The 14,334-nt window shown below is 42.4% G+C and overlaps 1 protein-coding gene across 4 annotated transcripts in view; it reads right to left on the reverse strand.

The window, feature by feature from the left end:
* Window positions 1–14,334, reverse strand: part of ALK (ALK receptor tyrosine kinase) — a 327,314-nt gene that overhangs the window by 24,367 nt on the left and 288,613 nt on the right. For 3 of the 4 annotated variants that reach the window (XM_054195890.1, XM_054195891.1, XM_054195889.1), the window contains 7 exons: window positions 12,090–12,252; window positions 7,536–7,686; window positions 4,894–5,025; window positions 3,825–3,969; window positions 2,787–2,969; window positions 1,191–1,289; window positions 57–209 (listed from right to left, as the gene is read on the reverse strand). In XM_054195890.1, the coding sequence (XP_054051865.1) occupies window positions 57–209; window positions 1,191–1,289; window positions 2,787–2,969; window positions 3,825–3,969; window positions 4,894–5,025; window positions 7,536–7,686; window positions 12,090–12,252 (1,026 nt within the window). Of the gene's footprint in view, window positions 1–56; window positions 210–1,190; window positions 1,290–2,786; window positions 3,272–3,824; window positions 3,970–4,893; window positions 5,026–7,535; window positions 7,687–12,089; window positions 12,253–14,334 lie in introns of those variants that run through there. The other variant, XM_054195892.1, reaches the window with a different exon arrangement.

A 14,334-nucleotide genomic window follows, 5' to 3' on the forward strand; every position in this document is an offset into this window, starting at 1 on the left:
TTTGCCATGCATTTTCTGTTTCACATGCTAGCAGCCTACCCCATACACCTACTTACCTATGCAAGACACACCATCCTCAGCCAACTCTGTGCCTGGCTCACAAAAGCAAATGACTTTTTGAGTCTCAAGATCAACACGGCACTCGTCCATCTCACAGTGACTGCAGTTAAGGTGCAGCCTAATATCCACCTCTCCGTGCCCCTCTGTCACTAGGGAGTGGATGAAAGAAGCTGAGTTAATTACTGTAAAGATCATTCATATCATTCCCTTGGGCACTGACAGAAACAGGAGACATAGTGGTCATGGTTGCCAGATGCGTCAGGGTGGGCCCCATCTAAGAAACCAATTTCTCCCCACCTAAGGAACCAATTTCTCCCCACCTCCTATAGCTCCTGTCCTTTTCTCATGCAGAAAATAACATCCAGCTAAATTAGTCCCACTGCAGTTGAGGTGCACTGGCTCTCTTTGAGCAGACAGTCCTACCAGGTTAGCAAGGAGGCTGCTCCCGAGGCTAAGGGAAACCTGCCCTTTCAGCGGTCCGTGGGGCTTACCCTTTTCTTTCCTGGCTTTTACTCCCTCTGAGATCAAACACTGCAATGATTTCAAAACTTTCTGGGTCAATCCACCAGGCCAGAGTACATCTGTATTTGAAAATAATTCTGGCTGTTCTAAAGCAAGCTTTTTTTTTTTTTGAGCAAATAGATATTTTTGTATTTCTGAACACATCACAAACATATTCAAGACACTAACTTCTGGACAAACACAGGCTGAAGTGGCAGTATTTATCACTCCCACGCACTCCTGGGCAGAACTGCACTGTTTTGTCTGCAAAATCCCTGGTCCAACCTGGATACTTTGCTGAGGAATGCTGTAAGGAACACGTGAGGTGAATAGTCAGGTGCTTTGTCTGTTTCTTTCCTAAATTATCTGAACTATTGGCCAAAATTATTCTATAGGCTGGTAGACTATATTGTTGGGAAGTGTTTGGATTAGCCTTGATGTTCTCTCCCCCTGCTTTCTTCCTGCTACTTCTTTTTATTCTCCATTGGACTTCGTCATGCTGTCTTTCTGCCTCCTCACATTCATGATAACACTAAGCTGTACCCAAAGGTTTCTAAAGCGTACTACAGATGCAATCTATTCTTAACATGAAATAAACCCACTAGAAGACTTCTGACCAATATGAATACCTTTAAGTGCTGGAGTGTATAAAGTACCAATTGGATTAATAAAGGACACACCATCCTCCCCATCCATCTCTGGGTCATTGTCCACTGCAGCATTGCCACCTACGTCAAACCAGAAGTTACCTTAACAGACTGAGGCTCATTGGCACTAAAATACAGATAAGCGTTTCAACATGCATGACTTCAGCATATTTAGGGAAGCATCCAAATGAGAAAAGAGAATAAATCAAAGTATTTAACATACAGGGAACACTTAGCGAGCTGCGGCATGAACCCCCAGTCTCTTATCTCTAGAACTTCAATTTAACAGCAGCAGCTTGTGACAATGAATTTCTTAGCTCTGTTTTAAGCAGACTGCTGCAAACTAAGGCACAAACTTCATCTTTAACCATTTGGATGCTGTGAAACATCCCTTTTAAGCCCTTCTTGAAATTAATATAGCCAAGAAACTGGAAAACACCAGTACTCAAGGGCCAAGTTCAGTACCCTTGCTGATCAAGGTATGTACTGTGTCAGCACAGGGAAGGAATAATCTGATATTTTCCTCTCCTTCGCACCCTGAAAGCAGGGTGGTGGTCTACCAGGAGTGGGGACCAAAGGAATTTATGAGTTGCTCATTTGTGCTTGGGCATACAGAACATATCAGGACCAAAGTATGGGCAGTTACGTAGAACATATTAGAAGCACAGTACGGGCCATATACTTTGCGCTACAAGCATGCAAAGGTTCCCCCGCCCCACCCAAAAATGGCTTTTCCTCTTTAACCTTCTTTGATGAAATTAAAATTATGTCATGTGAGGCATTCTGTTGGAAAAAAGCATTACACAATAACATTGGTACAAAACATGCACTTAATCATTTAAACTTGTTACTTCCTCTCAGGATTTCTAGTCTATCATACTCTTGATTCAAGCTGTGGAGAACCAGGGGTTAAAAAGTCCACCACAGTGCAGATGGCTGAAGAAACTATGTGGCCCAGGAGATTACGGGTTAGTAGAGATCTTGAATCTGGCCCACACCAGTTATAATCAACGTAATGCCATCTGACAGCTGTCTTGAGACCCTCAGCACATGAAATTAGCTCCTTGTTGACTGAAGTCAACACCACTGTCGTTATTAGGAAGGGTCCTGGCTGGCAGCCTGAGCCTCTGCCCCCAGAGACCTTCTGCGCAGGACCAAGGCCCACCCACAGCAGGGCAGGGTAGAAGAAGCTGCGTCTTTCCCTGGCATAAAGCCTGGCTGCCAGTCTCCAGGACCAACGTCCTCAAAACACAGGTGCTGGCAATGGGAGCACATAGCCTGTGGCTCCTCCTTCTTCAGCACTGTAACCCCAAAATGGAAGGCTCAAGAATCACAGCAGGAACTTGATGGCACATTTTGCAGAGCGCAAAGCCAGGATTACAGCTGAAGGACTGACATCTGGCTATTTGCTCAGAGACTAAATGCCATACGTTCATCTAGTGCTAAAAAGGCAACACACAGACATACTAGTACATAACAGTCAAATATGCTAGCTACAGGAGAATTATCTATCAGCGTTTTGCTGATCATTAGCATTAAAGGAGGGGAAGGGACACCTTGAACACGAAGCCACTTTACCTATATATCCTCCGCCTCCTCCACCTGAGGAGCACCCCCCTCCACCCCCTCCGAAACCCCCTCTTGTCTCCCACCCCCACTTCTTCATGGCCTGGGGGCAGGATCTTCCTCCAGTAGCACCTTCCAGCAAGGATTTTCCTGACCACAGGAAGGAAGTGTTATCATTCCAGCCACCTCCACCACCTGCAGTTAAGAGAAGAGAAAAGGCACAGGTAGGGGTTATTTCTGTGTAAAAAACACTGCAGGGAACTGCAGAACAAGCACTCCTTCAAAGAACCTCAGCTGAAAGTAAGAATATTATGCCTTGGTTAGAAGAGAGGATGTGCTTGATACGCAGTGCTACAGTGACCTTTCTGTAGGGCTTTCGACCATGTTAATTATCTGCAGCTCTTTTCACTTACCATAAAAGGACAAGTATTTTCTATGGAAAATGTAAAAAGATATCCCTGCCTACTCCCCATCCGCTTGTTTCTGGCTTACAGAGCCTTCCCCTTCTCTTTGCAAAAAATACTTTTGAAAAACCCTATGTCAGTTCTGAAGCAGCATAAAAGGAATTTAGTGAACGGGATGTGAAAACATGTACCAGCCCCCACTCTAAATACAACATACTCACCAGTGACTCACTTTCAGCTCTGCTGGTTGTTCAGTCCAAGGTCTCTTCACAGAGACTTCTAGCCAGGGTGCAATTATGCTCTTTCTGCATAAGCCAGGGAAACTGTGAGTATGTCTACACAGCGCAACACAGTGCAGGGAGCAGGACGGCCACATTGGCACTGCAAACTCCCACATCAAAAATCAAACAACTTTTGTTATGAGAGGTACTACATGATTTTGGGAGAATGCTATGGCTATACCATCTCTGATACTCTTATTTAGGCCAAGTATCCTGCACTATGAGTACATCCTTTTGCATCTGTTATACTTCCATCTTCCCCCTGAACTGTGTTTTCATGAGTTTTGTCTCACCTCCTTGCGAGGAGGAATCTGGGAGTACCACATATTCACAAAGGTTTTCTTAGAAAGAATAAATTTCCTTACCTGCAGCTCCTGAATTTCCATTCAGTCCTGGAATAGAGGAATCATTCTCCAGCCTTTCTGGATGAAATGTGTCTGTTTTGGCCCTGTAGGCCCTGCCACCACCTCCTGCTGCAATTATCAAGGGGACCGGTTCTCCATTCTCCATCTTAACAAATTCAGAAATAAAGGCAGTATTCAAACTGAGTCAGACACACAAATGGAAGCTCAACCACATGCCAGTTACTAGGCACTTAGGACTGCTCAGCACTACAAATTGCCATTGCATTATTTATGCACCCACATCCAAAAGATTAATGAATAACACTAGTCATACCAACTTCTGCAACAGGGAACAGTGGCATCAGCAGCTCCATGAATTGTACCTGAAGTGCTGATGGCTCTTAGAAAGCTTGTCATGTTACTGTGTGATGACTTTCATCAAATGAAACAGATAAGGAGCACTGCTTTATGTAGTGTTTCCACTGGTAAAGGACTGCTACACTGGAAACTGTCTGAACACAGAGTTATGTAGAATTATGTAGAAGCTGGGTGATCTAAATTTATTGTTAACTTTTGAAGCCGATGTTTGGAATGAGTGCTGTCTCAGCTAGTACATGACAGAAAAGATCAGTGGTCCCTAGCTATAGGGATGCTGACAGAAAACATATAGGCTATCCTCAACTTTCCTTGTCATTGCATTCTATAAGCCGAACATGTAGCTGAAGTCTAATGTTCTACAAAAATACATTTGAGTAAAGTCCTGTGGAATTTGCCTTTTGCTGTAGAATTATGCTTCAGCATCTCAGCTTGCATTGAAAAAAAATCCAATTCAAACTATTATATTTGTAAAGGAAACTCCAAGCCACTGAAGCAAGTGTGGCCGTACTGTGTAGCAGTTCTAAGACGTGTGAAGGGCCAACTCAGCTCACTACAGCTATCAACTGGAAATGAAGGACACCCAGAGCTCACGTTGTGGACACTTCCCCAGAGATGTAGTATATGGGGTTCTCACATATTTCACGCTGCAATACTAGAAGTGAGTGGCAGGATGTGTTCACACCGAAGGTGCCCAGGGACTATGTTTCCATACCTTAAATATGTAAGTTGCACCTCCCCCACCTCCACCTCCTCCTGCCCATTCATTGACACTTCTGTTCACACGTATCTCTTCTTCAATCACATTGTTCTCTCCAATGCAGACTTTCTGTATAACATCATTAGTCTGCAAACAGAAGACCAAGTCTGAATTTGGTAAGAAATCTCCATGTTGTTGAACACACATAGGCCTCGTGGACCCTTCACCCTCCCAAACCAATAAATTGTCTTCCAGCGAAACTACATAAGCAGCAGAAGCAAGTGAATGCTCTTCTAGAAGAATCTCGCTTTTTGCTTCAACCTTTGTCAGAAGAATTTTTTGCCATTTTAATTGAATTATGTTGAAGCAAGCTCAGTGCTGATATCTATTACCATGTAAAACAGCTCCATTAACTTTTAACATACAAGATGTAGCAGAATTTACTGCAAATACTTCCAAGCATTAACTATCTGTATTTCACAAGTAGGGAAAGGGAGTAACTCAGCGATGATGTGACTTGCCCCATGTCACAGAACAGCCAAATGGCAGTGACATAGAGAGAGCCCAAGTTTCTTTACTCCTCTTCTAGTGCCCCATTGGTTGGGGCCAGGCAGCCAACGTGCATCGATCCAGAACTAAGGCGTATTGCTGGCTCACATAGATGTACCAGAGCTACCTTTAACCTAGGTAGTCATAGCACAGACAGCAGCAATGAGCTCAGCGTAGACTGGCCACCTAATATTTATTTAGACTTCCAGGCAAGTTTTGATGCTGATCTGACGCTCATGCTATAGCAGCAATTTTACTGTAATTACCAGCGCTAGCTAGATCAAAGCCTACCAAAACAGCTGCAATCCACCGTTTGATTGCAATGTTGACCTGATGTTAAAGAAACTACCTCACTAAAAAGCCTCCATATTTCATACTCAGCATTTTTTCCCCTCCACCAATTATCACCAAATGTAATGAGCCTTCTGTGTTACGAAAATCACTGGATTCACTAACTGATCTCAAACACATTATACCATCATTTATAAGTTCTTCTTCTGGACTATAACCTAAGAAGGGTAACTGTCACTTTGATTTTAAATTGGAGCACTAAAGTGCATGACAAACAGGACTCCAATGTGAATACTTGTATGTTGCAAGCTTTGCTTCTACCTCATTTTACTTTAGACTTTTCACCTCAGTAACGCTATCTAGCTGTGCACACTGAACTCACTAAGTCAACAACACTTTAAGGGAAAAAGGCACAAACAGTTGTTATAGTACAATTGACCTTCTTCCTTCTGCTTTCATGTCTATGTTTTCTTTTGGAAGAGGAACCTGATAAAAGCATCCTCAAGTTACAAATTATTCTGTTGACCACAAAATGTGTCCTAGGCTGTGCCAGAGAATGAATGGCATCCATTTTGTGTGTGCAGAATTGCCTATGGAACTAAACAATCCTCCTTTCCCATGTCTTCCCTCTCCTTAATTGATTTGGAGCTGGGTGGGGATGATTAATAAAATGACAAAGTCAATGACCCAAAGGAACCACTAGATTACAATTGAATTAAAAAAAAAAAATCCTTCATGGCACAGACATAATTGATTACAATCCAATCTAGTATAAGTCCCTTCTACCAGTCAACGCAATCTCTTTGCCTCAATGAAAGAATTACATTAGCACTCAATAAATTCTCACTAAGATTACAGTGGCCTGCAATTTAATGAGTCCATATATTACACTCAGATGGAATGTCTTAGTTATAGACGTTAGATGGAACTTTGAGTTAGGACATTTCTCCTTTCAAAGAGGTTTCATATTAATGGTTTGTTTGTAGATATGTATAATTCCAGTTCTAACATTATTTACTTCAGAACCCAGCCTTGAGAACCCCTCTTTCTGGTCTACATCCTTCAACCTTTCTTTGCTGTAACAGACTGCTAAGATTTCACTCTCTTGGATGCCAGCCATTAACAGCTGAGAAACGCACAGCATTTAAATGTCCAGCTCAAAGCTCTAGGTGAAATTTCATGAGGTAATACGTAGTTTCCTCCATAAGAATTGCCTATTCCCTCATCTTCCAAAGAATGCTAAACAATTAATAGATTATTGTGCCTTCAAATGGAGGAAGTTGCACCTTTCTGTCAAGGCATTTGCAGCAATGGTTCGTTAGTAACACAAAAATCAGGACTGACCCAGCAGTGATTAATTTGTCTCTCCCATTCCCATACAGAGAATAACCAAACAGGCCCTGTGAGGTGGGTGTCTCCAGAGTTGCAGAGTACTATAATAATGGCAGGGCTGGCCTCAACAGCGGAACAAAGACAAAGCTCTGTGAAGCCAACCTTAAAGACTGATCTCCAGAGGAAAGGAAAGCAGGGTTGTCTTTTCTCTCCAAAAACCCACACAGATGCTCTGAGGTATGCAGACCAACCAGTAACCTGTAGTGTATTTCTATCAATGGGGCCTGAATGTTGAAGAGGAAGTGAGAACAGTCAACATGGTACTTCATCTTTTCACACTCGTGCCCTCTGAGTAAAACTGTAGCTATCCTTTGAACCATATAACCCAAACCCTCTCAAGGACAACGGTTTTCTCTGCAAACAGACAAAACTCCATGGATTTGTAGAAGGAATTATAAGGCAAAACAGAAATGGCAATCACTTACACTAGGACAAGCATCTTCTCCTTGCTGTCCCACCAAGATATACAAAGTATCATCCTTCTGGAGGTCAAAAATTCCAAGCACAGACACGCCGTGGGACCGCACCATGGTGTTCTTTCCTCCCTTCCCACCAGCAGCTCCATAGCCTGAGATGCTGCAGGAAAAAGAAAACAAGAGCCTGGCATCTCAGTTGTCCCAGCCAGGTGGAAGCTAGTACAAACCACTTCTGGGCACTGAGTGTTTTGCACACCTGAACTGTACACAGTGTCACAGGGCTGTGCCCTGAAGACCTGACACTCTAAATAAATCTAAACCCAAAGCTTGAAGACCGAGATTATCTGCTCTACACAGACCTATGAACTTGGGTAGCTACAGAACTTCTTTCACACTGATTCTTGGGCAAACGCTCGCTGAGGACAGAGCGAGCAAGTCCCTGTAGTTTCAAACTTTAATATATGAAACACATCTTGTTTCCCAGAAGGCGTACCCTTGAGAGGTTTGCAGCAAGGAAGAAAAAGAACAGAAGCAGGAGAACTGGTAAGTACAGCACATATGGCTAAAGAGAATATTAAGTACGAGACCGACAGCGGAGATTTGAGAAAGCAGACAGCACAACTGGTCCTGAGAGTATGGACCAGATGGGAAACAGCTCTCCTATTCCCACGTCCAGAGGAATATAGAAGAGTAGACGGACATGACACTAACTGCAGTAAACAAGGAAAGCAAAAGCCCCCTGGCTAAACTCTCAGCCACCACTAATGTCTCACTGTCTCCAGCCAGGAGAGGCCAGGTTGCATACACAGGCTGCTGCAGTCTCAATTAAGGCTCTGGGACCTTTATTTCAAGCAGTCAAGATTCAGAGGTCCTTAATGTTGTCGATGTACCCAGAGATGTGTCTGTACCACTGCACTGCTCAGCTCCTCCCCTCTCCCTTTCTAAGTACATAAACAATTCACATACTTGAAGCAGCTTTTACCAAAGGATTTCAAAGCACTCTGCAACAAAAGACATAGTTACTCAACTTTCTGAGCAAGTGGGTGGTGGTACAGCAAGCTCAATTTAGATCCGAAATAAGCAGGTGATTCTCCACTGACATTAGTAGCTTTGCAGCTATTTGCATGAGAGTAAAATTCAACCTGGAGCATGTAAACAGTGACCGCAGGGCTGAGAACACAAAACTTCCTCTTGGCTTCCTACCAGTTACAGTATAGGTGCTCTGCTTTAACTCCTCCTTTCCTCCAGCACCTGGCTGGTCTTTGCCCAGCCCACTCCTGCATGCAAACAGGCTACAAGCGGAACAAACCAGCACCACCCATCATGAGTGAGCATCCTGAACAGGTTGGGCAGCCAGCTCACTCTCAACCAGCAACTTGCCTTAACAATTAGCATGAGGAACTCATGTCATGATACTGCTCTGAGGCAGCCAGCACGGAGCAGTTCTGATGTTGAAGCAACTACGGAGCATCAAGTGCCTCATAAAGCACATTAGATCCTCGCAATGTGACATGATTATGTTCATGCCACTGCTGATAACCAAAGCAATCATTCCCCAGTAAGGCTGCACTGGAGCCAGCAGAAAAAGTGATGGACACAGCACTGGGCTACCCTGAACAGATGCTGCATGAATCTGAAGACTGAGTTGATTTGCTGTAGAATTTTGTAATGGCTAATGAGGTGCACTACCAGGCACAGCAAGCTGGCAGGGCTAATCGGCTGCAATTAGGGGCCATATTTTTCTGTGTAAGAACAGATTTTGCATACAACCAATGATGTCAGGAAGTTCAGGAGAACCCATTCTGGCCTCATGCCTCATTCAAAGGCTGCAGACAAATAAAAACCAGTAGAATCAGGAGACTGTCATTCCCTATTCAAAATGGGTGTCACTATTTAAACAGATGACTTGACTTCAAGATTTAGCAGGAATCCTTTCCTTAGGCACTGCATTCTTTTACAGGAGGAATCCATTTAACCATATTCAGACTGCCCTGAGTAGATATAACCAGAACACAGAATACCTGCCACTGTCTTCCTCCTTTTCTTTTACTATGATACTTGTAGGAACTGAAAAAGAAAACTGCATCTTCAGGAAGGATCAGGATGAGCGGAGTGCAGCGGCTGTGCAAATGAGGGCTGGAGAAAAAAATCCACCTCTAGGTAGACAGGTCATAGGAAACACTGGAGCTAGTTTTGAGAATATGAGAAAATGCAGTGCCTAGGCTGGCCAATTTAGGAGGACACCATTTTGCATTCCATCGTGCCATGTTCTTGTGCTACCTTACAAGAAGGGACCAGAGAAAAGAGAGGACAGTGGAAGTGACAACAAATGGACACCAGCAAAACGGACCAAAGACTCTTGTTTTAAAAATGGAAAGAATTGGGATAATGGAAGGTAACGTGCCATTTCTTACAGTTCACTTCTCTCATACTTGATCATAGGCCTAGATATGGAATGACAAGACCTTCTGAACGCGTAGAAGAAAACCTGCAAAGGAAAATATTCTTTATATTGCCTAACATTATTGTTATACAATGTGCGGTCCCTTGGGAGCAAACTAGATGATTTTGACCATATCAGCATTGAAGTATGCAGGACTCCAGTCTTCAAATGAAGATACCTACAGTGTATGGCAGCCTACCCAGACCTTCACAGATGGTGGGGTTTTCTGGGTGTAGTAGAGTTTTGTGGAAAGTTGAACTTTCTGTCTTTGCATTTTAGTAATGCACATTCTGCCTTGTGTTCACACAATCTGTATCCTTCTTATGCAATTAACACGAATGTAACTCACTGCTCTACATTACGTAGTATAAAACACACTGATACGGCATAACAACAGTTTTCTTAAGAGCCCAACAGCCAGCTGGAGGATTTATCTCTGGGTCAGGTATACTGGAGATGGCTATCAGGCTAATTTACAGGACACTCAGTGCAGCAGGCCTGCAGGGGAGAGCTAAATACAGGCAGTGGGTCCCTACCCTGGGAAGCCCCAGAATTCATTCTGCAACTTGACATTTTCCTAGGGCTATGCTATACTGGGGGACTCTGCTGCCCCTTCAGCAGCCCAGATTCACAAAGATGTCAAGTTAATTTAAGCCCACAATTGCCTCCTCCTTTCCCCAGGCTGTGAGTTCTCTCCTATAGCCTTAAGAGGTGCAGAAGAGAATGTCATCCATTTATATATAGGTTACCAATGACATTAGCCATCTACTATCTATACAGAACCTAAAAGTCTGTTAGGTCATTTATAGGACTTAAATAGACAGGTCCTCCCTGCAGGACCTGTGGTTTGTATTGTGTAGCAAAAATCAGCCTGCAGTTGCACTGGTATTCTGGCTCTTCTTGGGCTATGATATTAAAGAAATGACAATGTTGTAAGTTTATTGCCTCTTCTTTTTGGGCTATACTTTATAACCATATTTACTGAATGCTGGTCCTGAAAAATTCTATTCACCCCAGGCAACTCATTTTTGATAGCTGAGTAAAATATCATTAATGCTTTTTTCATTACCATCAATCCTTGAGGTAATAGGCACTCAGGCAGAACTCGCGCCTAGCCTAGCCTAGCCAGTTTCTCAAAACTGCTTTGCAGTAGACTTCTGATAGAGACTAATATCTATCTTCAATACTAATATTCTTTTTCAGTAAAAAGAAAAAAAAGAAGGTGCCAGTGAGTTTGAACTGAAATTTGTTCAAAGCCTGCAGTGGCATGTTCTGCTTTGAAATCCATGATGCCACCATTGGTTTCAATAGGGAATGTTGCATAAAAAAACCCCACCACTAGACAGTCTTTGATTCAAACAGACAGTTCTGCTTACAAACTGATGCATGCAATGGCTTGATGTTACCATTCAGATACAGTGAACTAAATTTCGATTGCACTTCTTTCCCTGGCAAGAGCAAAAAGAAAAAATGATTGGTAAAAATCTGATGAAGTAGCATTGAACCGTATCTGATCATCTCCATTTGAAAATAACTCCACAGGGGGATTTAAGTGGTAGAATCCTCAGTATCACAGAGCCTAAAGATTTAGGCGGCTGGCTTCCAAAATCAATTCTACAGTGGTGAGCCAGGCTTACAGGCTCAATTTACCATGCCTAGATTAAAAAAGCAAGGTGCTGAGCAGCACTTGATGCAAGCTGTCCCATAAGAAATGCTGACATAATATTGTGCCTCCTATATCAGGTAAAGAGTGGGAAAAGCTCATTCTGATCCCAGAATTCAATGGATAGCATATGGGATATGTATGCCCCTTGGCCTGGGGAGGTGAAGACACTTGACTTTCAGATACTTATAGAGCTCTCTCAATCTGTAACCATTCAGGCTAAAGATTTGTCTGCCTCAGATGGTTGCTTCTCTTTCTTCTCTCTTTCACCAAAAAAATCACATCTTCCAGACAAACAAATCTGAGACTGGAAAGGTTAGAAATCAGGACCAAAAATCCAAGCAGATCTAGCCAAACTTCTGAATATAATACCTCATATATGCCTAGCATGTATCTGCAACTTGGGTAAGTTTCAAATGCAAAGATATATCATGACAATCAGAGATGGTTCTCTTACCTGTATGTGTTGGTTGCTGGTACTCTCCAGATCTGAATGCCTTGGAGAATCCCTTCAGCTCCTACAATCACACTGAGGTTGGAGTTCCTGTAGGCATCATTGCATTGGCTCTGCGTGGGGCCGTAGGGTCCACTGGCACCACATGTTGTGAATAACCAGTGATCTGCAATGAGGACATAAACAAAGCATGATCTGAACAGCCAAAGATCAAGTAGCTGTTCTGCTCTTTATTCGCTCTCTCTTGTTGGACCCCAGAGAAGAACCTGACCCCTGAGGTTTCAGCCAGAACAAATACTCACAGAATTCTCTTTAAAGACTCATAGAGCTGTGTATCTCAGTATTTGACAGCTTTTCATCTACATCTCCTGAAAACTATCACAACTATGAACATAGCTTTACTTTTTCTAAGGCTGAAAAAGGCAAAGATCAGAGAGTAGAGTAAAATGCAACACAGACCACCCAGCTTTGGGCTCTGCTCTGCTCTTTGGGCTGTTAAAGTGCACGCTCGAAACTTCAAGACTGGTGCATTTTAGCACTTTCAGTTTCTACAGACATTTGATAATTGAATTTATTTTATATGCAAAAGTAGCTGTTAATTAGATAGAAACCTGTAAATACAACATCATCTCAGTGATTACAACATAACAAATAAACTAATTGTATTTTGAATAATTATTTGCTCACAAGAGATTCAAGTTAAGCTTCAGAAGGCAAAAAACCTGACTGAGGCCTGTAAAACAAGCATTCAGCTCTGCATGTTCTAGGCCAGATCTGCGGGTGTAAATCAATGCGCTCTTATTACAGCCATTTCCATCGACTGGAAGTACTAGCCCTGTACAAATAGATTTCTAGAACAAGGCTTTGCTAATTTATGCCTCAAAGATCTAATTTTTTAATTTGAATACATGATGCTGAAAAACACTGTCCTTTTCATTAAAGATTTATTATTACGCCCAGTGCAGTTGCAAGACCATAATGCTCTTGTAAAGCCCACCCTAACATATCTGCTAGTATACCAGGAAATATTTCATATGTAATCAAAACTAAGATTTAGATGGTAAATAAGTGGACTAAGCATTTTTGGTGAACATTAAATGATTTATTACTCATACTTATTAACCAGCTAATATATACAATCTAATAAACTCTATTATTTAATTCTACGGCCATTAAAGACAAGAGACCTGAAATACATCTAAAGAACATAATTTCTACAAATAATGTTGTGCCAGACAGCCCTCCTTCTGGCTTTCTCAAAGCCAATTTTTTCCCCCAGCTTCCATAAAGCAATACAACACATGCAGACGCTTTCAGCAATGGCACTAATTAGCTCAGAGCATTATCTTGATCTGCTTCTTGGAATTCAGAGCTACTGTTCTAAGCAGATCTGGTGTAGAAATGATGTTCTGCATGTGTCTGGACAAGAGAGGCCAGCAGTTCTCCCATTACTATTACTGGAGGGGTTCACCCACCAGAAATACAAAGAAACACATTAGTTGAGCCAGGCACAAGGTCTGAATTACCTTTTCACAAACTAATCCTGAAATTGAGCTGAATTCTTTCTTATAAAAAAGTTCAATGCATGAAATGGATCACATAATTTGGCAGGACCTTAAGAAGTAAAGTGGCTGGTATTTCTGAGAAACCTTTGTAATACAGTCTTTGCTATTCCAAGAGGCAATGCAAAACTGCTACTTTAGGAAAGCTTCCCAATATAAGTGTTGCTGAGAGAATAATCTCTTCCTCCTTACTGCAAAATTTACACCACCTCTCCTCAAAACTCCCCTGCAAGGGTCCTCTAGAGATTTTGCTACTGCTACTTGTTTTATATGGATACTTACATACTTATTTTACTTATTTCTCCAATCCTTCTGCAATGGGTGGCAGTACTAAGTCTTAAAATTAGTAGATAGCAAATGTAAGAATCCCCCTCTCTCCTTCTCTGCCTCCAATGTACCCCTATAAAACCCAAGAGCAACAGGAAAGAGTGGAAAAGCACCTAAGAAAGCAAGGTCTAAAAGTTACTAAAGCAAAATGCATCAGTAGCTCTGATATCGACAGTCTCGTACCTGAAGTTACTCATGTTTATTCTTGCAAAAAAACCACCCAAAACCAAAGCAAAATCTCACAGAAAATGGAACATGAGAGACTCATTCTGTCAGCTATCACAGTGATTTAACATTGCAACATCCCAGTGGGCTAAGCCACCTGTACCGAAACATATGTTTAGTAAAGCAGGCAGGTA

The sequence above is a fragment of the Rissa tridactyla genome, chromosome 3, assembly GCF_028500815.1.
Source record: "Rissa tridactyla isolate bRisTri1 chromosome 3, bRisTri1.patW.cur.20221130, whole genome shotgun sequence".
In the NCBI taxonomy this organism is placed as follows: Eukaryota; Metazoa; Chordata; class Aves; order Charadriiformes; family Laridae; genus Rissa; species Rissa tridactyla.